Genomic DNA, 26,571 nt, shown 5'->3' on the forward strand with positions numbered 1-26,571 from the left:
GTATTTTAAATACATGATTTTATTTAGTTTGAAGTATCTTTTATTCCCCTGGTCTCCTACTTTCAAGTAGTAACACTGGCTATTTAAACTTTTGTGTCTGAGGTGTCCTGATTGTGTGGTAGGCATACAAGCCAAATTTAAAATCATTTGTAGGATAATGAGAATTTTGAGGAATTTGGTCACATTTTATATTCTGTTTTCCTGGATATACATATTTTAAAATCTGATTTTACCACACTTAGAAAAACTGTTATGTAAATTTTGCTTTTAATTACAATTAAAAGTTAATTCTTAAGATGGTAAATTTAGATAAGACTGTAGCTGTACTTATTTACAGTTTCTTTTAACAGTGATGATACTTAAGTATTTTCTGTGGCAGTTATTTTTCTTTACCACATCATTATTTAAGTGGTTTCTATTGTTAGTCTACTTCTGAAAGGTTAACGTAGGTATAAAATATTAAGGTATTAAATTAAGGCATGTTACTCATTTTTCATACCATCTCACCACCATGTCAGACTTCACTTTTCTAGCTTGTAAATACTGTACAGGTTTCATCTTTTCTTTGTTGTTAGGCTTTTAATCTCTTTTCTTCTGTCTTAATTTGTATTTTAACTTTTTTGGATGAATGGTAGTGATACTTACTTAATACAGTAGGTTTAATTATTACCAAACTCAAGGTGAATCGTGGCTTTCTTGTATTCTACCTCATAAAGAATATTTATGGAATCTTGGCAGATTTTCATAATCTTAGGCATAGAAGTTATGTTAGACATGAATGGTAAGTTACTGTTGTATTTATTATCATTGCTTCAGAGGCAGATGGATCCTTTACCTTTTTTGCTTAGCTTGGAATGCTGCCTCAGGTTGAGATTTTCATAGTATTGGGGCTGTAACTATTCCTATACTTAATATGCCCCACAGAAATAACTGAACATATCTCTATATTGCTTTAGTAATATCTGAGAGGCTACAGGGCAAATAGAAAGTACAAAGCTAGCACATAGAAATCGCCAGTATAGTTACTAAAATTTACCAAGATTTAAATTTTTTAAATGTTACTAAAAACCTGTTCTGTGTCTAGGACAAGGGTGGGAGATGCTGTGCACTAATAATATGATTATAGTGCCTGGAACCGCTTTTAACTCTATAGGCGAGATTCTGAGAAACTTAACTAGCCAGGAAAGGCTTCTTTGTGGTCATGTTGACATTGTGATTATTGCATTGTGACATTTATATCACTCTGTTGATTCATCCTGGAAGCATTATTTGGCAATTTAAAGTTGGGAGAGTGGGTTTACCTAACTTTTGATACTACTTTAGGATTGCCTTATTGTCCAGAGTACGTTACAGTTTACGGAATAGAAAAATGACAGATATAAACTTTGTGTTTGAAAAATTGGAAGCCTGGGTTGGGCATTAAGGGATACATAAATGAAATAACCGGAGAGAATTGAAATTTGAAATGACATGGTATGCATTTTGAGACTAGGAATTTTATATGATGGGAAATGTCATTGTGGGATAGAATTAAATGTTTCTGGAAGAAAGTGAAGTCTTAAGTTTAATCCAATCACTGATCACATAAATAGCCAGAAAATACATCTGGAGCTGAAATCGTTTTATCAGAAGGGATCTTCATCCTGAGGAAAACTTTTCATTTCTTAAAGTCGGGTTTAGTAATGTATTGAAGTGTACCTAGGTTACAGAGGTAGGAGAAAGTGAAAGTTCAAAAGCAAGTAGTTGCTTTGATAGGGACTTCACCTTTTTAACCTCAGGTTTGATTTAAGGTGATTGAATGGAAAATTTTAATAATGTTTTAACTAAAATTATTTGTTTGGAGTAATTCCTTAATGATTTAAAGGTACTCCTTCCCTCATTTTTTAAATTTGTTTGAGGAATGAATTAAAAGATAAGGATTCATTCTTCTTTAATTGGTTTTTAAATCTTCTGGTAACTGAGTCTGATTGAATTTTAGGACCACATCATAAACATATTTCACTTCATTGGAGCTTTAAACTTTTGTCATAAAGAAAGCAAGCAGAAAGGAGAGGGCCAAGAGTTGTTTTCTTACAGAGATTGGCTTTATAAACATGCTAAATATTTTGTTATAAGGAGTAGAAGAGAGAGAGATGGCCTCATTCATTAAGGATAAGCTATTCTTCAGAGTCCTGATCACCTATCAGAAGACTCAGCCGTACAATGTATTAAATAGTTAGAAACTGTGACCTATTGAGAGAAGTTTCCATTCTGGACATTTTAGTAACCACATGAGAACGTTTCACTGATTTCCTTTGTTATACCAAGAGTGCAGATAATGTTCATGTTCATCTTTGTTCTCTTGTATATGTATACCCCTGGCTATCACTAGCTTTTTCTGTTTTCCAAAGAAGTGAACATCTATTTCGCTTTCATATATGTATTTCTCCTTCATAAGATTTTTTTGAACTTTTTTTTTAAATTTAAAGGCTCTCAGTTTTTTCTTTAATTCATAGCTAACAGGTAAATAGTATATTTAATCTTCAAAATGCTAGGCCAGACTGTCTAAATGAATTGTTAGTTTTATTCTTACACTTCCTTCCAAATTTACTTCTGAAGATTTTAAGATAACATTTAGGAAGTGAATTGTCTTAGTAAAATCATTTACTCACTGTGTATCCAGTCATAGGTGTAATTTGGTGACCATGGTCCTAAACGTGTTTTACACATCTGTTTCCATTTGTTTCATGTTAGAAACATTATTAAACTGTTTTGTTTATAATTTGCAAATAACGTCCTACACTCCTGTTAAACATTACTGTTTTAATAGCTTTTTATGGTATACAAAGTTCTTTCAAATAGATTAAATATCTCATTTAATCCTCACAACATTCTTACTTGTCAGCTAGGGCAGGTGTTATAATCCCCCTTTTTCAGATGAGGAAACTGAAGTTAAAAGAGATTAAGAGACTAACAATCACCAGACTAGCAAATATCAAGAGATCACTCTAAATCCTGTGGTTTTATCTTTATCCCACAAAGTTTTTCCCCTGCCATATTTAAAAGACAGAGGAATGTTTATTCACCTAGGAGGAAACTAGTTTCCATCATTATTTTAATGTAATTCTAAGGATTTAAAAAATAATCTCTTAAAAATTACTGTTTTATAATTAAGGTTGTACAATGGTGACATCATATTTTATTATCCCTCTCCAGCCCCTTCCCTGTGCATAAATTCAAAAAGAAGCCATTTTAGAAACCATATAAGGCAGTTGAGAGTATCAACATGAACTGAAAAATCAAAAATATGTATTTTATTCTAGAACTGAAGACTAATTTGATTAGCAAAGCCAGTAGTAAAGTTTTGAGAGGTATGATAGAATTTATTATAGCTTATGCTCAGCTCTTCAACAGAAAATAAGAAGATTATGAGCGTTGATTCTGTTTTCTGTATCCCAAAATGGTAATTTCTACTGTTGGTCATTCCAGTAAAAATATTTTGGTCATATGGCAGTAATTATTTGCTTGCCTTTCTTGCTTCTTCATTTTCTGACCTGCTCTCTCTGTTCATAAAACACAAATCTATAAATGAACTCAATATAGTTGAAATTTTAGAGTACAGGAAAATGAATATATAAATATGGGAAATAAAATTATTCACATAAGAGTGGATTAAAATTACCAAATTATCCCTTGTATTTCTTATTGAGCCAAAGCATAAAGAATATCAAAGAAGTTCATTATGTTTTATAACTCCTAATTTTCATAATACCTTCTAAGGAAGAGAAAGATGTGGATGATATGAAGACTTGAAAAAATAGTTACTTGGGTCAGGAGTGGAGGCTTGCTTTGGACACTTTGAGAAAGGTTAGTGCCCAAGATTCTCAGTGTCGAGGGTAGGGAAAAAAATTCATAATGCAAACAGATGACTACTGTTAGAGAGATGTATAATAATACTTTACTTTGTGTAGGACCCTACATCTGAGGAATTTCAAGAGCATTACACAATAACTCATGGTTCCTTTCAAAATGCTTGTGACACAATTTGCAAGAATTATCCTCATCTTAGGGGATAAATTTACGGAGAAATGGCAGCACAAGTTGGTAAGTAACTTGTCAAAACAGCAGGTGACTGGTGAACAGCTATAAATTGAATCTGAAAATTTAAGTCTACCAGTCTTCTACCTTATTCACTAAATTGTGCTTATGTTTAGAATTATTTATAGCAATATCTTCTATTTGAGGCAGATCAAATACTAATGCACAGATTGTTTTTTTGCCATTCTGTTCGATGGCCTATTGAAATGAATCATTATTTTATCAAGATGCTTGCATTGTGGTACCACTTTGGTACTTCATTATAACTTTGTGTGGTATGAAGAATATTTAAATAAACGAACAAAAACTTAACTATGGTTAACACCCAGTCTTTTCTCTTTCCTCTGTAATATATCATATTCTTACATTCCTTTGTTGTCTAATGCTATGCTGTGCTACTGTCCAAGGTCCATAGTAACTGCCAGGCACAATTGATTTGGTAGCTAACATTGGAACTTGGATTAATTATGTTGTATCAAATCTGCTGTGTATTTCTATGTAGGATGTGTTGGTTTGGTGAATGCTTTATAAAACCATTAGCCCACAGAGAAGACAATAATAGTAGTAGATGCCTAATCTGAGCAATCTAACCAATAGAGACTTCTTTAAATGATTTGGAACCAATGATTTTCTCTTTGTGTTTGGTATGTTAGTGTCTTTATCTGATTGTAAGTGAGCCATGTATTTTCCTTGAAAGAACAGGAGTATGGAAGATTTCAGTTTCTCAGTTTGAGCAGTTATTAAGGATTCTTGTTGGAAATGATAGTCTAGGTGGTCTAATTTCCATCATCTCCTTAGTATGTGTGTAGTTGTCTCTTGGTACCCATGGAGAATTGGTGGATACCAAAATCCATGGATGCTCAAGTCCCTTATATAAAGTGACAGTATTTGTGTATAACCTACATTAATTTTAAATCATTTCTAGATTACTTACAATACCTAATACAATGTAAATAGTTATAAATACAATGTAAATGATATGTAAATAGTTGCTGACATGGCAAATTCAAGTTTTGCTTTTTGGAACTTTCTGAAATTTTTTTTTCCAAATACAGTTGACCCTTGAACAATGCAGGGGTTAGAGACGCTGATCCCCTACACAGTTGAAAATCCCTATACTGCTGTCTTGCCTTAAAAACAAAGGAATTGAAAATGACTCACCTCAGGGCAGGAAGCTGGAAGAGGTTGGATAGAAAAACCCTAGTTTTATGACTCCACATATTGTGATCTCTAATTGAACACAAACTTTTCACCACACTTAGTTAATTTAAAGATCCATAAAATGAAAATACAGGTATTCTGTTTATTGAAAAAAACGTGTATAAATGGACCCTCACAGTACAAACCCATGTTGTTCAAGGGTCAACTGTATTTTCTATCCACATGTTGTTTGAATGCTGGGATGCAGAACTCCTGAATGTGGAGGGCCGACTATTCTTCCTGTTCCATGTCCCCAGTATGTCATACTAATGTAGTGCTGTTAAAGCTTATTTCTCACAAGCCCCATATATTTTAAAAATTGCTTTTAAGAAATACAGCAAGTCTCACTTCATAGATACTTAGTTTTCCTAGGCTATAGAGCATATCAGTTACTTAGGATACATATTAAAACTAACAGAGGAAGTATATTCAGCCATTGTTACAGGGTTTCTTTGGAGTAGGGTTGTGTTAGTAAATAGAAAAGTGGGAAAAATTAATGAAAAAATCATATTAAAGAGCCCAAGGTTTATCTGTTTTCATCTTCTATGGACTTTTTTTCCCCATGCTGTTGGAATTTAAAAGGCAGTAATTATTTTTATATTTAATGAATTGTTATAGTTACTTTACATGCAGGAAAAATCTGTGCTGTGTATAATTGTATTATTGCGGTTAATTTTGTTAAAAGAGAAATCTCTTGAATTTTGGTCGTTCTCTTTAAACCATAATATTGTATTTACCTGGAATTACTCTTTTTTTCTTCTGGCATGGCATGGCAGAATTTTAGTTTAGCTTTTCTTGACCATAAAGCAAACATTCTATAATCTTTTAGTAATGTGTTTTTCACATTACTTAAAAATACCTTAATTATTTCTTTATTAATATCTAAGTTTAGTCTCATTTTATTTTTTTGTTGGGTGTCCTGTTCTGAAATAACACATTTTAGTTTTTCATAGTTTTATTAAATATTTTTGGTAGAGAAATCAGGAAATACAGGAAAGTAAAAAATCAGCTGTAATGCCATCATGCAGAGATAATTACTATTGTCATTTGGCACTTTCTCTATACTCGATATATGTTTTTGATTATGGACTGGGAATATGTTCTTGTTTCTCAACTCTTTTTCAGTAATATTTGAATAAATTTAGTATTTCCCCTTGGTTTTAAAATATTATTTAGGGATATTGTTCATGATAATTTAACATTTCATTGTTTAAATGTACCAAAATTTCTGTTCTCCTATTTTTGGAATTTATTTCTGGATTTTTGTTTTAAGTAATGCTGCCATGAACATATATATCAATTTATCTTTATTTGCATTTCTGTTTATTTCTTTAGGAAAAAGAACACCTAAATGAAAGTTTAAATATAAATTTTATATATTTTATATATACATATAATATATATATAATATTATATAAATAAACTATTATATAATATAAACTAAAATATATTCATTTGACCAGCCAAGTATAATATGATCAGTATTATTTAGAGATATAGAAAAAAGTGTGTAAATAAATAGAAATGCATGTAAAATGTGCTAAGTGTTATAAGATGCATAAACAGAGTGCTGAAGAGAGGTGAATAATGGAACCCTCTGGGGTGGAGTGGATTATAGGTGAGTTTCTATGGGGAAGGTAGGTATGAGCTGGAAGGATATATTATTGTATTTCAAGGAGGAAAAAATGAAGACTGCTTTATAGTAAAGCAATAGGCAGATGTGAGATCTATTAAGGGAATACTGGTCCAGCTGACTGAAATGTCTGAGAATAATGAACAGGAAGGTTAGGAAAGTAAAACTGAAGTCTGATTGTAGAGTTAATCAATTTAGGAAGCTTGAATTTAATTTGGTGGCTATCCTCTGATAGTTTGTAATGGGTATTGTCAGGTTTTTATAAAGAAGGGGAGAGTATTAGGTAAAAACAATTAGGCTATAATGGTAGTGCTTTAAAACAAGAAGGGAGCAGCAGGTAGGTCAAGGAGAGATTGGGAGAGAAAGAATGGACACTTTGGTAACTAGATGGATGTGAACAGTAAGGGTAAAGGGAAGAACCAGATATGATACTAGGTTGAATCAGTAATTAACAGAAATACGGAATCCAGGAAGAGGAATAATGTTAACTGTTTTGTTCTAGGAGAGAGAAAAGATTTGGTGGAGTGAATTGTGTTTTGAACTTAGTATTCAGTAATCAGTAATAAATTTAGTACTGTAAGTGGGGAGAAAGATCAGGGCTAAAAGCTTGAAATGTTTTATTTTTAGTCTTGTTTCATCTTCAGTTCAAAGTAGGCTAATATTCCTAACTATAAACGTCTTGGTCCCAACCTATCAAGTAATTAATAATCTAATAACAATATTTAATTTTGTGCTTTTGGGAGACTGCTTAAATTACCTGGTGATGTAACATCTTTGTAAATTTGAGATAACCCAAATGGTTGCCTACTCTATTTCATCTGTTTTTTAAACTTGAATTTTTACATATAGGTAAAACATTTATTTACAAGATACCATTTTATAGCCTGAATTTTATTAATTTGCTTATTTAACTGACACAACCCTATTAGTTAACTATCTGACTTTATGACTTCCTTCCAGATTTTACTGGAAACAAAGGTTTTGAAGTCACAAGATGCAGTCACATAGAAGTTGCTTTTGATTCCACTAATAGCTGAAATAATTGTAACTATGAATTGTATATGTGCTAGTATGTAGGCAAGAACCTCTGGGAAGTGTGCCCTCCGAGATAATGTTACTTCTGTGAAAGAGGAATGGGAGTGGGGGAAGAACAGGATAAGGCTAAAAGAGACCCTAAGGAGCAGAATTAGGAGGTTCTGAAAACAGTTGGAGGAAAGTTTAGCTGCTTTACTAAGTTATTTGAAGAAGTTTATGATTGCTTCCCACAGTTGATCCCAAGTATTTATGAATCAACCCATGTATACTTCCTGATTTCTGATCTAGGTTATGCTCAGCTATAGATTTCATAGCTAGACAGTCTAACAGGAATGAACTTCATGTACCTACGTTTATCTTTTGAAGAAAATTAAGTAAAAGCCTGACCAGTTACCTCTGCATGAAATAACTGTATTTCTGCACTCATTTGGGGAGCTGAGTAAGCAACTGGGAATAGGGGGAAAGGAAACATTTAGAAGTTAGTATGACAATGTAAAGGGAGAAGAAAGATAGCAACCTCATAATTGGAGAGAAACTTAATAATGAAGAATATTATTTAGAATATATTATTTAGACACTAAAACGCTGATATTTTAAAATAATAATGGCACACACCATCACTGTGTGCCAGGCACTATGCTGAATCCTTTATTCATTACCCAGAAGCCCTAAATCCATGCTGCAAATACATATTAGTTCAGTTTTATAGGTGAGGGAAATACAACTTTAAGAGGTTAAATAACTCTCCTAAAGTCAAAATTAACACCTAGTGGACACAGCAAAGGAAACTGTTGACAAAACAAAAAGACAACCTATTGAATAGGAGAAAATATTTGCAAATGATGTGATAAGGGTCTAATATTCAAAATATATAAATAGCTCATACATCTCAATATCAAAAAACAAACAACCCAGTTAAAAAATGAATAGAAACCAGAATAGACATTTTTCAAAGAAGACACACATTTGGCCAACAGGCACATGAAAAGATATTCCACATCATAATTTTCAGAGAAATGCAAATCAAAACCACAGTGAGCTATCACCTCACACTTGTCAGAATGGCTATCATCAAAAAAACAGACCACAAATAACAGATGTTGGCAAGAATGTGGAGAAAAGAGAACCCTTGTATATTGTTGGTGGGAATGTTAATTGGTGCAGTGACTGTGGAAAACAGTATGGAGGTTCCTCAAAAATATAAAATAGAACTACTATTTTGACCCACCAGTTTCACTCCTGGATATATTTCTGAAAAACACACAAAATACTAATTTGAAAAGATACACGCACCTCAATGTTCATAGCAGCGTTATTTACAATTGCCAAGATAGGAAAACAGCCTAAGTGTCCATCAGGAGATAAATGGATAAAGAAAATGTGGCATGCATGTACACACACACACAAAAACACACAAACACACAAGAATACTACTCAGCCATAAAAAGAATAAAATTTTGCCATTTGCAACAAAATGGATGTACTTGGAGGATATTATGCTTAGTGAAAAGAAAGATACTGTATAATATCATTTATATATGGAATCTAAAAAATAAAACTAGTGAGTATAACAAAAAAGAAACAGACTCACAGATACAAAGACCAAATTAGTGGTTACCACTGAGGAGAGGGAAGAGGGAGGGGCAAAATAGGGGTAGAGGATTAAAAAGGCAGTACAGTGTATAAAATAAATAAGCTATAGGGATATATGGTAGAGCACAGAGAATATAGACAGTATTATAACTATAAATGGAGCATAATCTTTAAAAATTGTGAGTCACCATGTTGTACACTTGAAACTTAACATTATATTGTAAATTGACTGTACCTCAATTAAAAAAAAATGAAAAATCTAGTGGAAACAAGATTCAATTAGATGTCAACATGGAAGACACCATTTACAATAGCAAGAAAAAAAATGACTCAGGAATAACTTAAATGTACAAGACCTGTAATATAAAGAAGACTTGAAAGGACTTAAAGAGGGATACAAAAAACTTGAATAAATGGAAACCACATTTGTGGACAGGAATACTCAACCTACATAAACTTGTCAGTTTCTGTAAAATTAATCTGTCAATTTAATGTGATTCTAATAAAAATTCCAAATGTTTTTTTTTTTTTCCGGGAACTAGTCATATGGAAAAAAATCAACCAAAGTAGCCAGGAAAACTGAAAAATAAGAGCAAATTTTATACACATACACATGTATGTATAAAACTAGACATTAACATCTTAATTTTAAAGCTTTAATAGTTAAAAATTCCTCACAAATAGACATATTAAGCAATAAAACAGATTATAAAGCCGAGATATAGACAAATCAATGGAGAAAAAAAATTCAAGTTGGAGATATTCAACAAATGATCTTGAAATAAGTAAGAACATCATGTAGGGAATAAGGGGCATTAATACATCACACCATGTATATATAGGATACATTCCAGATGAATCAAATATTTAAATGTAAAGGCTGTAATAAGTGTTCTCAAAGACAACATGGACTATTTTATGATTTTGGAATGAGGAGATCTTTTCTGACTGAATTGTGAAAAGGCATAGAAAAGATAAAATACAAGAAAGTAAAAATTTAGGTAGGTAGGAAGTCACTGTAAACAAAGTTAAAAGACAAATGGAAAAATATTTGTGACTTATATTACAATCAGAATGCAAATGTCTGGGATATAAAGCACTCCTAGAAATCAATGAGAATCAGGGAAACAATCCAGTAGCAAAATGGACAAAGGATAGGAACAGACACTTCACAGAAAAGGGAATACAAATGAGTTTTAAACAGTGAATACTCTTTAGCCTCATTCATACTAAGAGAAATGCAGAAGACTACTCTGATGTACCATTTTTTTCACATTAGGTTAACCAAAATCCTTAAGTTTGGTAATACTCTGTGGTAAGGCTGTCAGTACAAGTGTTCATAGGTTGTTGGTGTAACTGATAAACCCTTATGAGGGTTATTTTACTAGCATGCATCAGAATTACAAGTGCATATATCCGTTTCCCAGAAAGTCCAAGAATATAGCTCTTGATTTGATAGCTACATTTGTACATAAACAAGATGAGTATTACTACAGTGTTGTTTATAGTAGCAAAACATTGAAAACAACCTTATGATAGCCTGTTGGGAACTGGTAAAATAATTATGGTCCATCCAGTCAATGTAATGTAATGCTGTGTTGTTATGAAGGAGTTCTTTGCATACTAATGTGGAAAGATCTCTAAGATAAATAAAAGAGCAAGGTGTAGAACATTATATAGAAAACTATATTTTGAATTAAAAAAGATAAATATACATTTTTATTTGCTCTTATAGATACATTAAGAAAAACCCTGAAAGAATATATATAGCTAATAGTATTTACTCTTGGTGCAGAGGTAAAATAAAGAGCGAGAACTAGGTTGGTAGAGGACATGGATGATAGACACAGACTTTTCACAACATACCTTTTTTAAAAAAAATAAGGTAGATAAATTATCTATTAATGTTGTTTTTTTTTAATAAAAGGGTGGGCTCTGAAATTGTAGTGCTTAGCTATATTGTTTTGGGCATATAGCTTAGCCTCTTTCTGTTAAGTATTTTCTTATGTTCAATTAGGATTATGATGTGAAGGGTGGTTGTAGGGACTGAGTGAAATATCACATGAAGTACAAAGAACAATGCCTGGTGTATGATAAGTGCTCAATAAATGTTTTCTTAAAAGAAAAAAGCCATTAATACTAAAGTAGGGATTTAATTTTAGATAAGCCTTACACTGAAGTAGGTAATATGCTGTTTCTGTTTTTGTCTTGAGATAGACAATACATTTTATTTACCACTTGAAATTTAGGCACTTATTCAATGGAGTGTCTTTCTACTATGTCCTAGACATGCTGACGATGAAAGTACTTTATGTTTAGTCTTCAATTACCTTGTTAGAGTTCATGTTCAAAAATTATGCCAAAATTTCCCCAAAATGTATGTTTGTTTCACTTAGAGGTAATACTGTATTGGAACAAGATGTAAAATGAATTGGATTTCTTTATTGTCAGATTTTAAAGATACAATGATAACAAAAAAAAAAAGAGATGTCTTTTTTGTTCTTGTGAGAAGCACATAAGTGATGGAAGTTAGATTCATCATTTATTTTCAGAAGTTTATTTAATGAAGAATAATTAATCAGAAGATTTCTTAGTCCATTCATGCTGCTGGCAATAAAATTACTACAGTCTGGGTGACTTAAACAACAAACATAGTTCTAACTATTCTTGAGGCTGAGGAGTCCAAGATGAAGATGCTAGCAGATTTGTTATCTAGTGAGGACTCACTTGGTTCATGGATGGCCATCTTTTCACTGTGTCCTCAAGTGGCAGAGGGGTGAGGGAGCTCTGTGAAAGGGCACTAATCTCATTCATGAGGGCTTCACCGTTAAGACCTAGTTACCTCCCAAAACTCTCTACCTTATAATACCATTACATCGGGGATTAGAATTTCAATGTATGAATTTTGGTGGGACACAGGCATTCGGTCTATAACAGAAGATAAAATTTGTGTACTGATATTTTGAGGAACAGACACTTAAGTAAATTCTGCTTATTCACACTTTTAAACCTGCTCCTCCCAAATGATAAGCTAATCTTTAAATTTAAAATAAATGCATTTGGCTACAGCTCTCTAGTCTTATTTTGCATTTGTAGCTATTTTAATACCAGTGTGCCTAAATTTATTTGCTTGGTATATAATTAGGCTGTTAATAAACAGGGCATCTGCTGCTTATATTGTGCTTAACCATGGGAGAAATTTATACATTAAGAAAACCAAGAAAGATAAATATACATATTTCTGATATAATAAAACTGATAAAATGTGGAGAACAAAAAAGGAACAGTTTAAATGGAAACCATTGTACTCTAAGTTAACTATCTCCATCTCTCTGAAACAAACTACAAAAACGGCTCCTCTTCCTTGTATTATTCATGCTTCTTAAATTTACTTAGGTTCAGAGCTTAGATTCACCGTGGGGTCTTCTTCCTGACCTGTAGCACCAACATTGACTCAGTTGCCAAATCTTATTCTTTTCTCAGTAGCTCTCTTGTTCTGTCTTTTCATTTCTTTTGCAAATTGCTAAAAATGTGATCTTGAGCCAGGTACTTAAACCTTAGGCCCTTAGTTTCCTGTGTCTCAATCTAAAATTCTTTGTTTGTAATTCTCGTTATATCATTTCTAGTCTACGAAAACTGTGGCCATTGCTTTCTAATTGATCTCTCTGCTCCAGTCCATCCTTCTTTAATTTAAGGCATATTTCTGTTTTTGTCTCTTGAATATCACACAGATCTCCCTGGTCACTCTTGTAAGAACTCAAGTCTCATGTTTCATGCGGTATCAAGTGCAGTTACCAGGCATTCAGTAAATTAATAAGTTGCATTGCTATTATATAATTATGTGGATAAAAGTCTTTCTATTATATAATTATCTATATATTATAGATAATATATTATATTCCTTCCTATTAGATAATTATCTGGATAAAAGTCTTTGCCACCCTGTCAGTTCCTGGAGGGTAAAAACCTTATCTAATACATCTTTGTCACTAAAGTGACAGCAATTACAATACACGCAAGAGGAACACAGGGTTATTTATTCAGTGAACACATGATTGATGTATTGGATGTGCAATAGAAAGAGAGGAAAATTATAGATAGACTCCTGTTTTGATGAGCTTGATGGCCATCAGCTACTTTATAACCAGAATTTTAAAATTTAAAACTGTTCTAAGAATGTGTATGTTGGATATGGTATGGTAAAAAACAGTGTGGCCATAAGGGGAAATGATAATGAGGCTTGGAAAAAGTTTATTATACTCTGAGAGAAAGGGGTCACTGCATGCCACATAGAGCTGTCGGGGAAGACACCAGGGTAGTCAGGATGCAAAAGATGAGCTCAGGGGAGATCATAGGTTGTAGCTTTTGAGGTTTTCCTGGAAAGGCAAACTGGGCAGAATGAACAGTTTAGGATTGGCTAGTTTGATTAATTCCTCCAGGCTTTAGGGTGTAGGATTGGTTTCTTGTTTCCTGGAACCTGGTCCTGGGATGATTTAAAGTAGGGGGAAGTACTGGTTTGGTGTGTGAGAGTTAGGTAAGGAGTTAGTTGGTGGTATAATCTCGATTGGTCAGTTTGCATATGGTAGGCTTATCATTGGGCAAGTTGTTATCTTTAGGAATCGACTAGCCGTGGGAGACTGACAAGTTCCTAACCCCATCCTGCATATGTCTGCATCAAGAATATAGAAAGTAAGAAAATATAGTTAATATAATTAGTCCTGTGATCAATGGATGCCAAATATGTAAATAAGGAATCTAAGAAAACGTAGAACAAAATCTCTGCCAATATATTCTGAGGGGTTCATTCTTGCTAGTCTTAGAAAGAAATTGAAGTAAAACAGCTGTTTGATATTATATTTATGTTGGAGTCTTTATATTTCAACTTTACTTCTCCTTTCCTTTTCCTGGTTTCAGCAATTCCTAGCCATCCAGAAAGGACTTTACTAAAGAAAAAATATTGTAAAGCCCTAAATATTTATATAATTTTAAGTATATTTTGAAAATAAATTATTAAAACACAATCTTGTTATTTAAGTGGTATTAACAAAAGGACAGCAGTGCAATAAATAGGAAAATGTACCAAATAGGAAAATGTATCTTAATGCCTTTATCTATGAAGTAGGGTTGATGGTATACCTACCTCATGGTGTTTTGAGGATTAAATGAGATTAAATAAAGTGCTTAGCACAGTGCCAGGCTCATAATAAGCTCCTTATGTTCATTGTATACCTGTATGTAGATAGAATGCATAAAAGGGTATAGACTTGTAAACATCCATTATAAAGAATTTTTAGTGGGAGAGGATGTAGCTCAGTGGTAGAGTGCATGCCTAGCGTGTACAAGGTCCTGGGTTCAATCCCCAGTACCTCCACTGAATAAATAACTCTAATTACCCACCCCCCCCAAAACCCCACCAACAACAAGAAAAAATTTTTAAATCTAGTTAGTTATATCTCCATATGAACATTATTATGAGTATCAACTAAGACATGTAAGTTACTTTATATTAATTTTGATTTTATCAGGAAACTCATTAAAATGTTTTCATGACTATGAGTTGTACCATTCCAAATTTCTGTTGGTAATTATTGGTAGTAATTTTAGAGAATAAGTATTTTCATTTAACTTTTTCATGTTTTAGTTTTATTTAATTCTTAATTTTTAATAATATATTCTATGATGATTATTAAATGCATTATGTTAGAGATCCTTTTAAAATGTCAGTAAACAATACTTTTACTTTAGGAATAGGGAAGTACATGCCTTGAATGAAGTAGCCATTTGGTTGGTTATTTGTTGTTATCTCTATAACAAAATTAGCAGTATGATTATTGAAAATTTAAAAAAAGCATTCTGAATTATTTATTGGTGCTGTTCATTAGTTCCAAGTCTTCATCTTTTAAAAAATCAGAACCATAAAATGCATCAACTACAAATTCAGTTAAACAATTAAAGAACAACAGGAGAAGGAAAAAAAAAACAGTTGTAGGTAATCAGTGTTGACAATTTTTGTATTTATTTTTCCAGTCTTTTCTCTTCATATTTATTGGGGCTGTGTGTGACATATCTTTAAATAAGGATGGAATGGTACAGTAACTTTTTAATTTTATAGTATAGCATCTTGTGAACATTAAATTTCTTCAGATGGATATTAAGTGCACCTTGCATTGCTCTGGTCAGAGTTTTGTGTTACTCAGGAGGGAAGAGGAAAACCAATATTTATAGCATCTAGTGAGGCATGGTAGGCAGAGAATTTTGAAATTTAAGCTCCGGCTGAATTAAACATTTACTAAGAATTTGAAGTGCTGCCTCTTAAAATCAGCTATTTAACAAAGTATATTCCTTCTGACCTCTAGTTTTGTAATTGCTATTAACACGACTGTGCTTGTTGCTATTCATAACAATATTGTTTTTTAGACCCTGATAACTTGAACGTAAAACAGCAACAAAGATTTTTGTTTGTTCTCTATATAGAACATTGATAGTTGTTCAAACTCTGTTGAATTCAAGTTTTTTTAGTTAAAAATAAATATAGGAATTCATTAAACTCATATACCACATTGAGTTAAGATTAATTGTAGTCTTGGAGCATGCATGGTTGATACTTGTACTTTTATACCAGATTATCCCTGGTTTATGAATGAATTGTAGTTTTAAAAACTCAAAAAAAAAATGTTTTGCTCATGGAAATACTGCTAGATAGCATAAATAAGTTTTCAGACCAAATTTTAAAACACGTTATACCCAAGTATCGTACTCTATCAATAATTAACATTTAACTTTGTAGCATTATCTATAGAAAAATTCACTGGAGTTTTACATTTGTGTGTCAGAATTTATCTCCCCCTTTCACCTGTGCTGGCTGTTTAGCTTTCTTGCCTTATCAGTTCCAGGAAGCTTAGGATAGATACTTGTGAGTAGCATTTAATTTAACTGTATATCACATTTTAAATATAAACAATATTTGATTATAGCCTTCGTTTCCTAGAGAAGAGAATCTGTCACTGTAAGTTAGTTATTTCCCTAGTATTTTGATTTTGGGAAATAGAGGACATTTGTTCCTGTAGTGCTTGGGATCATTTATAAGTTGGAGATTTCATATACTTAAAAAAAAATCCTTTTTTTTCTGATTACCAAAATAATACATTTTGATAACTTTTAAAAGTTATGGAAATATATGATTTAAAAAGTGGAAGCCACTTTTTTCCCTACATCCTGAAGGTGACTACTACTATTTGTTTATATTGTCATGTCTTATAAGTGTATTAAAATATATAATTCTATTCACATATACATAAAGTTCTGTAGTTTGCTTTTCCATTTAATGTATTTTTATCTTTTCATGTTATACTATGTAGACATTCTTTTTAGTAGAAGCATCAATTTCTATTACCTGGATATTCCATGATTTATTTATTACCTGTTACTGGAAATAGAGTAATTTTCTATTGTTGTTTTTGTTTCCCAAAGGAAGATTCTGGGTCAGAGCGCATGCATGTTTAGAATTGTAATACATATTGCCAACTTGCTCCCTAAAAAGCTTTTATTTTCCCAGTTATATTTTAAACATTGTTTAGAGAAATGTGTCTTTTCCCAATTTTGTGTGATTTATTTTTTTTCCATTTAAAAAAGTTGTTTCTCGTGGAAATAATGTAATTTGAACTAGATACTTTAAATTTTCAAAATCAAGTTTATCTGTGATTGAATTATTCAGAGTAAGTTACTTCTGCAGATCACCTTTAAAACATAGGTGATAGTACTTGGCTAACTTGACGGAATATTTTGAACCTGAAAATATTTATTTAAGTGTATTCATTTGCTAGGCCTGCCATAACAAAGTACCACAAACTGGGTGGCTTAAGTAATAGCAAGGCGTTATATCACAGTTCTGGAGGCTAGAAATCCAAGATTAAGGTGTCAACAGCACTGATTCCTTCTAAAGGCTATGAAGGAAGGATCTATTCCATATTCCAGGCCTCTCTTTAGTGTCTGGTGGTTTGCTGGCAATATGAGGCAATCCTTCACATACCTTTCTCTTTGTGGTTTGCTGGCAATATGAGGCAATCCTTCACATACCACACACAATATTCGTGTGGCCAGATTTCTTCTTTAATTAGGTCACAAGTCAGATTAGGGGCCTACCTTGCTCTTGTTCGACCTCATCTTAACTAATTACATTCTCAACCACTCTTTTTCCAAATAAGGTCACATTCTAGAATACCAGGGATTAGGACTTTTAGCATACAGATTTTGGGGGAACCCAGTTTATCCCATAACAACAAAATTTTGACATCTGTAGATGAAAGAGGATGTAGAATAACAAGATAATGTTTATATTTTGGTGATGATATCTTATTGTCAGGTTTAAACCCATTTAGCAAAAGACTTTTTATGGGGGATGAGTAATTAGGTTTATTTATTTATTTATTTTTTAATGGAGGTACTGGGGATTGACTGTGTGTGTGCTAAGCATGCAGTCCACCACTGAGCTATACTCTTCCCTGCAAAAGATTCTTAATAGACCATCTTATGTATTTTATTTTGGTTGTCGAGGAAGAAGTGATTAGGTGTACTCTTACTAAATCAGTGTGAGTCATAGTCAGTCAGTACTCACAGAGCTTTTCATGATCATTCCTGGACATCCATACATGTAGAGATGCAAAGTACGTGAGTCCTCCATTGTGTACATTTCCAGCTGAGGTTCAGCAAAGCAGTGCTCTGCCTTCCTGTTTCAGCTCTCATCTTGTAAATAAGTGTCTTTTTGCATTTTTTGCATTTTTGTACTTTTTGTTGGTGATTTCACTGTTTAAAATGGCCCCTGAGCATACAGCTGAGGTGCTGTCCAGTGTTCCTAAGCACAAGCAGGCTGTGATACACCTTACAAGAAAATTCACTGGTGCGAGTTTACAGTGCTGTTGGCTGTGAATTCAGTGTTAGTGAATCAACAGTATATATATGACTGAACAATTATGCGGTACACCAGAAATTGATACAACGTCGTAAACTGACTATACTTCAATTAATAAAACCCAAATATATATATTACATAAGATGTCTTTAAAAAGAAACATATAAGACAAGATAATAAATTGATTGGTTGATGAAATAAAATCAGAGGTTTGTAGCAACCTAATCTTGTATTTTCTCTAGGGGCAGTGATTCAGTATTTACTAAATAAAGTCGCCCCAAACACTTGTAGAACTACTGCAAATAATGAGAATTGATACATTCCCAACTATATTAAAATTAAAAGACTAAAAATTATAAGTGGAACAATGATGGGGTGTCCTAGAAGGAGGGTATAATGGTGAAATGAATCATCAGTATTTAGCATCCTATCTTCATACAGTGTGCAGAGTTTTGTGTTTTCTTTTAAGAAGATGTATAAGAAGTCTGTTTCATTGACCACAGTTGAGAATGTAAAAATGTTCATTTTCTGTCCATAATAACAAAGAGAAGAAAACTGACAGAACATGTTCACAATTATTAGACAAACCAGAAAGTGAATGTAGATAGCACCATTGTATGAATCTGGTAAGACTGATTATATAAGTGAACTCTTAAACAGAAGTCTGGATATGATATTCTACATGAATCTTCACAAACTCAAGAATTGATGTATTTGTTAGATCCCAAAGGACATAAGATGTTCTTATTCAGTTAATTATTCAAACCAGAAGTATTTTATCATGTTAACATTTTACAGCAAAAACCTGGACCTATTCTGTATTGCTAAAAGGATGTGCAACAATATTCGTTCTTCTTTTATGTTTGTGCAGCGAAATTTATTTGATGCAGTTTGTTAGTGAACAAATGCTGAAGTCAGATGTGCATACAGAGGTAATTGGGAAATAAATGATGTAGAAACAAAAGCTGTCATTAGGTTGAACATTTTAATTGGTTTTTATAAATATAAAAATGACAATGTTTTGCATTTATGGAGCAAAGAAGGTGGCCTTTTTCTCATCGATAAAATGATGAGCCATTAGTTTTCAAAAATACTGCATTTGAGCAATAAAAGTGTAAGAAGAACCAGAAGTAATGATGAACTAGTGCCTATTAGAGATGTATTTGAAATATATCTGCTGTCAGAATTTACAAGATGGGTATGTTAAATCTCTCTAGTTCTTCATCTTTTCTGTTTTTGCTCCTGTCTCTGAAAAAAATGTAGTTTTTTCCTTCCTTTCTCTAGACAGTCTCCTCCACTTAAGTTTTCTTTGCCTTTTTGTGCCTCCCAAAACTAAGTGTTCCTTTTATTCTTTCCTTGAAGAGAAATATTGTGAATCATAAATATTGTTATGAACAGTATTACTTTTCTCAAACTTTTTATATGAACGTTTTGAAGCATAAGGAAAAGTTGAAAGAATAGTGCAATGATCGACAGTTAACCTTTTGCCACGTATTTTTATCTGTGTATTTGTATTTTTTTAAAGCATACCTTATTTCTGAAATACAGTCAACTATAATGATCATGTGCTGCTACTAAACCTTTTCCAACAAGTTTAGCATCATACGTTCTCTTAATTCTAACATCTTCTTGTAGCTCCCATTTATCAGAGGAATCAATTGTTTTTTAATGGGTTTGTTTGGCAGAGTTTTTCTTTTGTTTTCTGCCCTCATATTCATACTCAATCTAAATTGAAGTGAATTTAATCACCACTTATCCCTCCCTTTTCTGTGTTCCTTGGCTGTAAAAGGCATATTTGGCTTGGTGATTTAAACTTTTAGAGTTAGCATAGTACCTGTTACATAGTAAACACCCAATAAATGTTAGCTGTTAGATTTGGTATGAATTCTCTTTTCTTTCTCATATAGGGTATCATCAAGCCAGGTGTTCTAGTGAATTTTTTTGTTTTGCTGGTTTCGTTTATTCCCCCTTCATTCTTGACTTAGTTATCATTGACTCTCCTTTGAGGCCATCTTTTTTTAAGCATTCAACCAGAATTTGACCTGGATGTGAAATGTCTCAATATAACATTGATCTGACTTTTTAGCATACTGCGGGGAAATGGTTGAGGCTTTTCATTTTGATTAGCCATTTGGAAAAATAATTTTAAAAATCGTATGGAGAGGTTATCAGTTTGTGTATTTGTTGTCTGAAAAGCCTGTATTAAATACTATCTAAGATAATAACTGTATTATGTTTCTTTAATAATATATTTGTGAAGTAGTTATTCATTCTCAAAATAGATATCTCAATAATTTGATGGGGCTCAAATTCTGAAAGAACCAAAATTATTTATCTTGAGTTTTTAGTATGTAGAAAAAAATTAGAGCTCAGGTCAGTTTTAAAGAGAAAACATTGGTTTTGACACATTGCTTTGGCTATTTTTTCTAATATTCTGTTTAATTTTTAAAATTATTTTAATTTTTATTTTGAATAGACAATATTCATACTCAATCTAAATTAAAAATCAAAATAATATAAACACATTGAGAGGTTTGCTCTTACATTTGACTACCCTATTTCCGCCTCTACCCACATCCCTTATACGTAACTATGTTTGTTAATTTTTTGTTTATCTTTCCAAAGTATCTTTATGTAGTTGTAAGAAATATGAATATATATTGTTATTCTTCCCTCTTCCTTATACACAAAAAATAGCAAGTCATGTACATTATTCCACATCTTGATTTTTCTTTTTCCCTTCCTTGGGTAGTATATCCTTGAGAGCTTTCCATATTTGCATGTAGTTTCCTCTTTATTTCTTCAGAGCATAGTATCTCAATGTGTGGAATCCTTGATTGATGGATACTTGAAATATTTCCAGTCTTTTGGTATTATATGCAGTACTGCATATATATGTAAATACACACACATTCACGTAGACGCACATATGTTGTATTCTACCCTCCTAGGTGCTCCAGCTGGGGCCTGTCTAGACAAAGGACAGATTAACAAGAGAAAAAAGAGAAGTTTATTGCATTGTGTTTACATGTGGGAACGCTCAGGAATGAGTAACACAAGAGGGTGGTAGAACATGGACTTACGTAGCATTTTAACAAAAGAACAATAAGTAAAGAAGTAACAAAATGAAAAGTTCTTTGAATTTCTGGGGTGGCAAATATGTGTGGGAACTTATGAAAAGATAAAGGCTAGTTAGTGAAGTTTCTTAGTAGTTTCTTCTGGTGCTGTTTCTGACCTGATAAGGTCTAGGGTGTCTCTAGTGATTAACTTCTAGTAGAGAGGGAAGAGGGGACACCTTAACAAATTTATGTCCTGCTTTTTAGGCACATAGGGGGAGAGCAGAGAGCTTTTCTTATATCTGCTTCTTAATGGCCTTCAGCTCAAAATAACCCTTATTCCAAAGTGGCATAATTTGAGGTAGCATTATTCTGCTACCCTTTAGTACTTAGATGTATCTGTACGATGTGGAATTGCTGGATTCAAAAAGGTAAATGCATATGTTTTGTTAGATAATTGCCACATTCCTTTCCATAAAGGTGGTTCTATTTTGTATTCCAACTATGAGTATATGAGTTCCTTCTTTCCCAACAGATTGTTATCAGACTTGAATTTTTATGAGATGAAAAATGTTATCTTGGTGTGTGTGTGTTTTTAATAAACAAATTTTATTATTAATAAACTTTTAAAGAGCATTTGAAGTTCACAGCAAACTTGAGCAGAAAGTACAGAGTTAACCGTATACTCTATACCATCCATACACAACCTCCCCCACTATCCACAGCCTGTACCACAGTGGTACATTTATTACCAACTTATGAATCTACACTGACACACTGTTATCTTCTAAAGTCCATAGTTTACGTTAGCAATCACTCTGTGTTGTACATTCTGGGGTTTTGATGAATGCATGCAATGATATACATAGTATGGTATACAGTAGTGAAAGTATCACCCGGAATAGTTTGACTACTTTAAAAATCCTCTGTGCTCTGCCTATTCCTTCCTTTCTCTCCCTGCCCACAAGCAGCCACTTATCTTTTTATTGTCTCCAAAGTATTTGCCTTTTCCAGAATATCATAAACTTAGATCATTTATTTTGTAACCGTTTCCATTTGGCTTCTTTCACTAAGTAGTATGCATTTAAGTTTCCTCCATGTGTATTCATGGCTTGATAGCTCATTTCTTTTTAGCACTGAATGATGTTCCACTGTCTGGATATACCAGTTTATCCATTCACCTACTGAAGGACATTTTGGTTGCTTCCAAGTTTTGGCAATGACTAATAAAGATACTGTAAACATCTCTGTGCAGGTCTTTGTGTAGATATTAGTTTCAATTCCTTTGAGTAAATTCCAAGAAGTGTGATTGCTGGATCATATAAGAGTATGTTTAGTTTTGTAAAAAATAGTCAAACTGTCTGTCTTCCAAAGTGTCTCTACCATTTTGCATGCCCACTAGCAATGAATGAGAGTCATTGTTGCTCTGTGTCCTTGCCAGCATTTGCTATTGTCAGTGTTTTGGATTTTGGCCATTTTAATAGGTTTATAGTGGGTACCTCATTTTAATTTGCAATTCCCTGATGATATATGATATAAAATACACTTTCATATGGTTACTTGCCATCTGTATGTCTTTTATATACAATAGTATTTGCAAGTCACAAAATCCCAATTTATCCCTCTACCCCCTTTCCTCTAGTAACCGTAAGTTTATTTTCTATGTTTGTGAGTCTGTTTCTGTTTGTAAATAAGTTCATTTGTGTCTCTTTTTAGATTATACATATGAGTGATAACATGGTATTTTTCATTCTCTTTCTGACTTACTTCTCTTAGTGTAGTGATCTCCAGCTCCATCCAGGTTGCTGCAAATGGCATTATTTTATTTTTTTGGCTGACTAATATTCCATTTTATAATTATACCACAAGTTCTTTATCCATTCATCTGCTGATGGACACTTAGGCTGTTTCCATGTCTTGGCTATTGTAAATAGTGGTGGTGTGAACATTGGGGTGCATGTATCTTTTTGAATTAAGAATTTTCTCCAGGTATATGCCCAAGAGTGGGATTGTTGGATCATATAGTAACTCTATTTTTAGATTTTTAAGGAACTTCCATAGTGGCTGTACCAATTTATATTCCTACCAAAAGTGTAGGAGGGTTCCTTTTTCTCCACACCTTCTCCTGTATTTATTCCTTGTAGACTTTTTGCTGATGGCCATTCTGATCGTTGTGAAGTGATTCTTCATTGTAGTTTTGATTTGCATTTCTTGATTCATGATCTTGAGCATCTTTTCATGTGCCTGTTGACCATCTGTATGTCTTCTTTTGAGAAATGTCTGTTTAGATCTTCTGTACTTTCTTTTCACTGGATTTTTTTTTTTAATCTTGAGCTGTGTTAGCTGCTTGTGTATTTTGGAAATTAATCCCTTGTTGATGTAGGTTGTCTTTTAGTTTTATTTGTGATTTCCTTTGCTATGCAAAAGCTTTTAAGTTTAGTTAGGTCCCATTTGTTTACTTTTGTTTTTATTTCCATTACTCTAGGAGATGGAACCCAAAAAAATATTTCTTCGATTTACATCAAAGAATGTTCTGCCTATGTTTTTCTCTAGGAGTTTTATAGTATCTGGTCTTCCATTTAGGTCTTTAATCCATTTTGATTTTATTTTTGTATATGGTGTTAGAGAATGTTCTAATTTCATTCCTTTACATGTACCTGTTTAGTTTTCCCAGCAGTACTTATTGAAGAAACTGTCTTTTCTCCATTGTATATTCCTGCCTCCTTTGTCATAGATTAGTTGACTGTAAGTGTTTGGGTTTATTTCTGAAGTTTCTGTCCACTATTCCATGAGTCTGTATGTCTGTTTTTGTATCAGTACTATGCTATTTTGGTTACTGTAGTTTTGTATTGTAGTCTGAAGTCAGGGAGCACGATTTCCCCAGCTCCATTCTTCTTTCTCAGATTGTTTCACCTATTCACGGTCTTTTGTGTTTCCATACAAATTTAACAATGTTTTTGTTCCAGTTCTGTGAAGAATGCCATTGGTAATTTGATAGGGATTGCATTAAATCTGTATATTGCCTTGTCAGTATGGCCATTTTAACAATTTTGATTCTTCTAATCCAAGAACACGGTATATCTTTCCATGTACATTGTCTTCAATTTCTTTCATCAGTGTCTTACAGTTTTAAAAGTACAGGTCTTTTGCCTCCTTAGATAGATTTACTCCTAGTTTTTTTGTTGTTTTTTTTTTTTTTTTTTGATGCAGTGGTAAATGGGGTTGCTTCCTTATTTTTATTTCTTATATTTTGTTCTATATAAGAACAACAAATTTCTGTATGTTAATTTTGTATCCTGCAACTTTACTGAATTCATAGATGGGGTCTAGTAGTTTTCTAGTAGCATATTTGAGATTTTCTGTTTATAGTATCATGTCACCTGCAAACAGTGACAGTTTTACTTCTTCTTTTCCAATTTGGATTCATTTTATTTCTTTTTCTTTAATTGTTGTAGCTAGGACTTCCAAAACTATCTTGAATAAAAGTGGCAAGAGTGGGCATCCTTGTCTTGTTCCTGATCTTAGAGGAAATGCCTTTAGTTTTTAACTATTGAGTATGATGTTAGCTGTAGGCTTGTCATATGGCCTTTGTTGTGTTGAGATATGTTCCTTCTATGTCCACTTTCTGGAGAGTTTTTACTATAAATGGATGTTGAATTTTATCAGAAGCTTTTTGTACATCTATTGAGATGATCATATGGTTTTTATTTTTAAGTTATGTGATGTATCACCCTGATTGATTTGTGGATATTGAAAAATCCTTGTGTCCTTGGAATAAATCCCACTTGATCATGGTGTATCATCCTTTTAATGTATTGTTGGAGTCAATTTGCAAAAATTTTGCTGGGAATTTTTGCATCTGTGTTCATCAGGGATATTGGCCTGTAATTGTGTGTTTGTGTGAGAGAGAGAGAGATATCCTTGGTTTTGATATCAGGGTGATGATGGCATCATAGAATGTGTTTGGAAGTGTTCCTTCCTCTGCAATTGTTTGGAATAGTTTCAAAAGGATAGGTGTTAACTCTTCTGTAAATATTTAGTAGAATTCACCTGTGAAGCCATCTAGTTTAGGACTTTTGTTTGTTGGGAGTTTGTAAATTACTGATTCGATTTCGGTACTGGTAGTCTGTTCATATTTTCTATTTCTTCTTGGTTCAGTCTTGGAAGATTGTACCTTTTTAAGAATTTGTCAATTTCTTATAGGTTTTCCATTTTATTGGTGTATAGTTTTTGGTAATAGCCTCTTATGGTCCTTTGTATTTCTGTGGCGTTACTTACAACTTCTTTCTCATTTTTATTGATTTGGGTCCTCTCCCTTTTTTTCTTGATGAATCTCACTAAAGGTTTATCAATTTTGTATATCTTTTCAAAGAACCAGCTTTTAGTTTTATTGATTCTTTCTATTTTTTTTTTTTTTAGTCTCTTTCATTTATTTCTGCTCTGATCTTTATGATTCTTTTCCTTGTATTTTGGGTTTTGTTTGTTTCTTTTCTAGGTGGTTTAGGTGTAAGGGTAGGTTGTTTGACATTTTTGTTTTCTGAGGAAAGATTATGTCATTACAAACTTCCCGCTTAGAACTGCTTTTTCTGCATCCCATAGGTTTTGAATTATTGTGTTTTCATTTGTCCCTATCTAGAGCTTTTTAAAAAATTTCATTTTGATTTCATCAATGATCTATTGGTTGTTTAGTAGCATACTGTTTAGCTTCCTTGTGTTTGTGTTTTTTGCAGTTTTTTTTTTCTTTTTGTAATTGATTTCTAATATAGCCTTGTGGTCAGAAAAGGTACTTGATATACTTTCAAGTTTTGTTTTGTTTTGTTTTATTTTTGGTTTACCAAGGCTTGTTTTGTGGCCCAGTATGTGATCTATCCTACAGAATGTTCCATGTGTACTTGAAAAGAATGTGTATTCTGCTGCTTTCAGATGGAATGCTCTCTAAGTATCAATTAAGTTTATCTGGTTTAGTGTGTCATTTAAGGCCTATATTTCCTTGCTGATTTTCTGTCTGGATGATCTGTTCATTGTTGTAAATGGGGTGTTAAGGTCCTCACTATTACTGTGTTACTGGC

The 26,571-nt window shown here is 32.7% G+C and overlaps 1 protein-coding gene across 6 annotated transcripts in view; it reads left to right on the forward strand.

Moving 5' to 3' along the window:
• The window catches only part of HERC4 (HECT and RLD domain containing E3 ubiquitin protein ligase 4), a 142,951-nt gene that overhangs the window by 2,987 nt on the left and 113,393 nt on the right, over positions 1-26,571 (forward strand). Inside the window, exons 1-2 of one of the 6 annotated variants that reach the window (XM_072971422.1) lie at positions 3,829-3,846; positions 3,951-4,083. The exons of 4 other annotated variants lie outside the window; for them this stretch is intronic. In XM_072971422.1, the coding sequence (XP_072827523.1) occupies positions 4,068-4,083 (16 nt within the window). In that variant the 5' untranslated portion in view covers positions 3,829-3,846; positions 3,951-4,067. Of the gene's footprint in view, positions 1-3,828; positions 3,847-3,950; positions 4,084-26,571 lie in introns of those variants that run through there. One more of the 6 variants, XM_031682197.2, reaches the window with a different exon arrangement.

Source organism: Vicugna pacos, chromosome 11, assembly GCF_048564905.1.
Source record: "Vicugna pacos chromosome 11, VicPac4, whole genome shotgun sequence".
In the NCBI taxonomy this organism is placed as follows: domain Eukaryota; kingdom Metazoa; phylum Chordata; class Mammalia; order Artiodactyla; family Camelidae; genus Vicugna; species Vicugna pacos.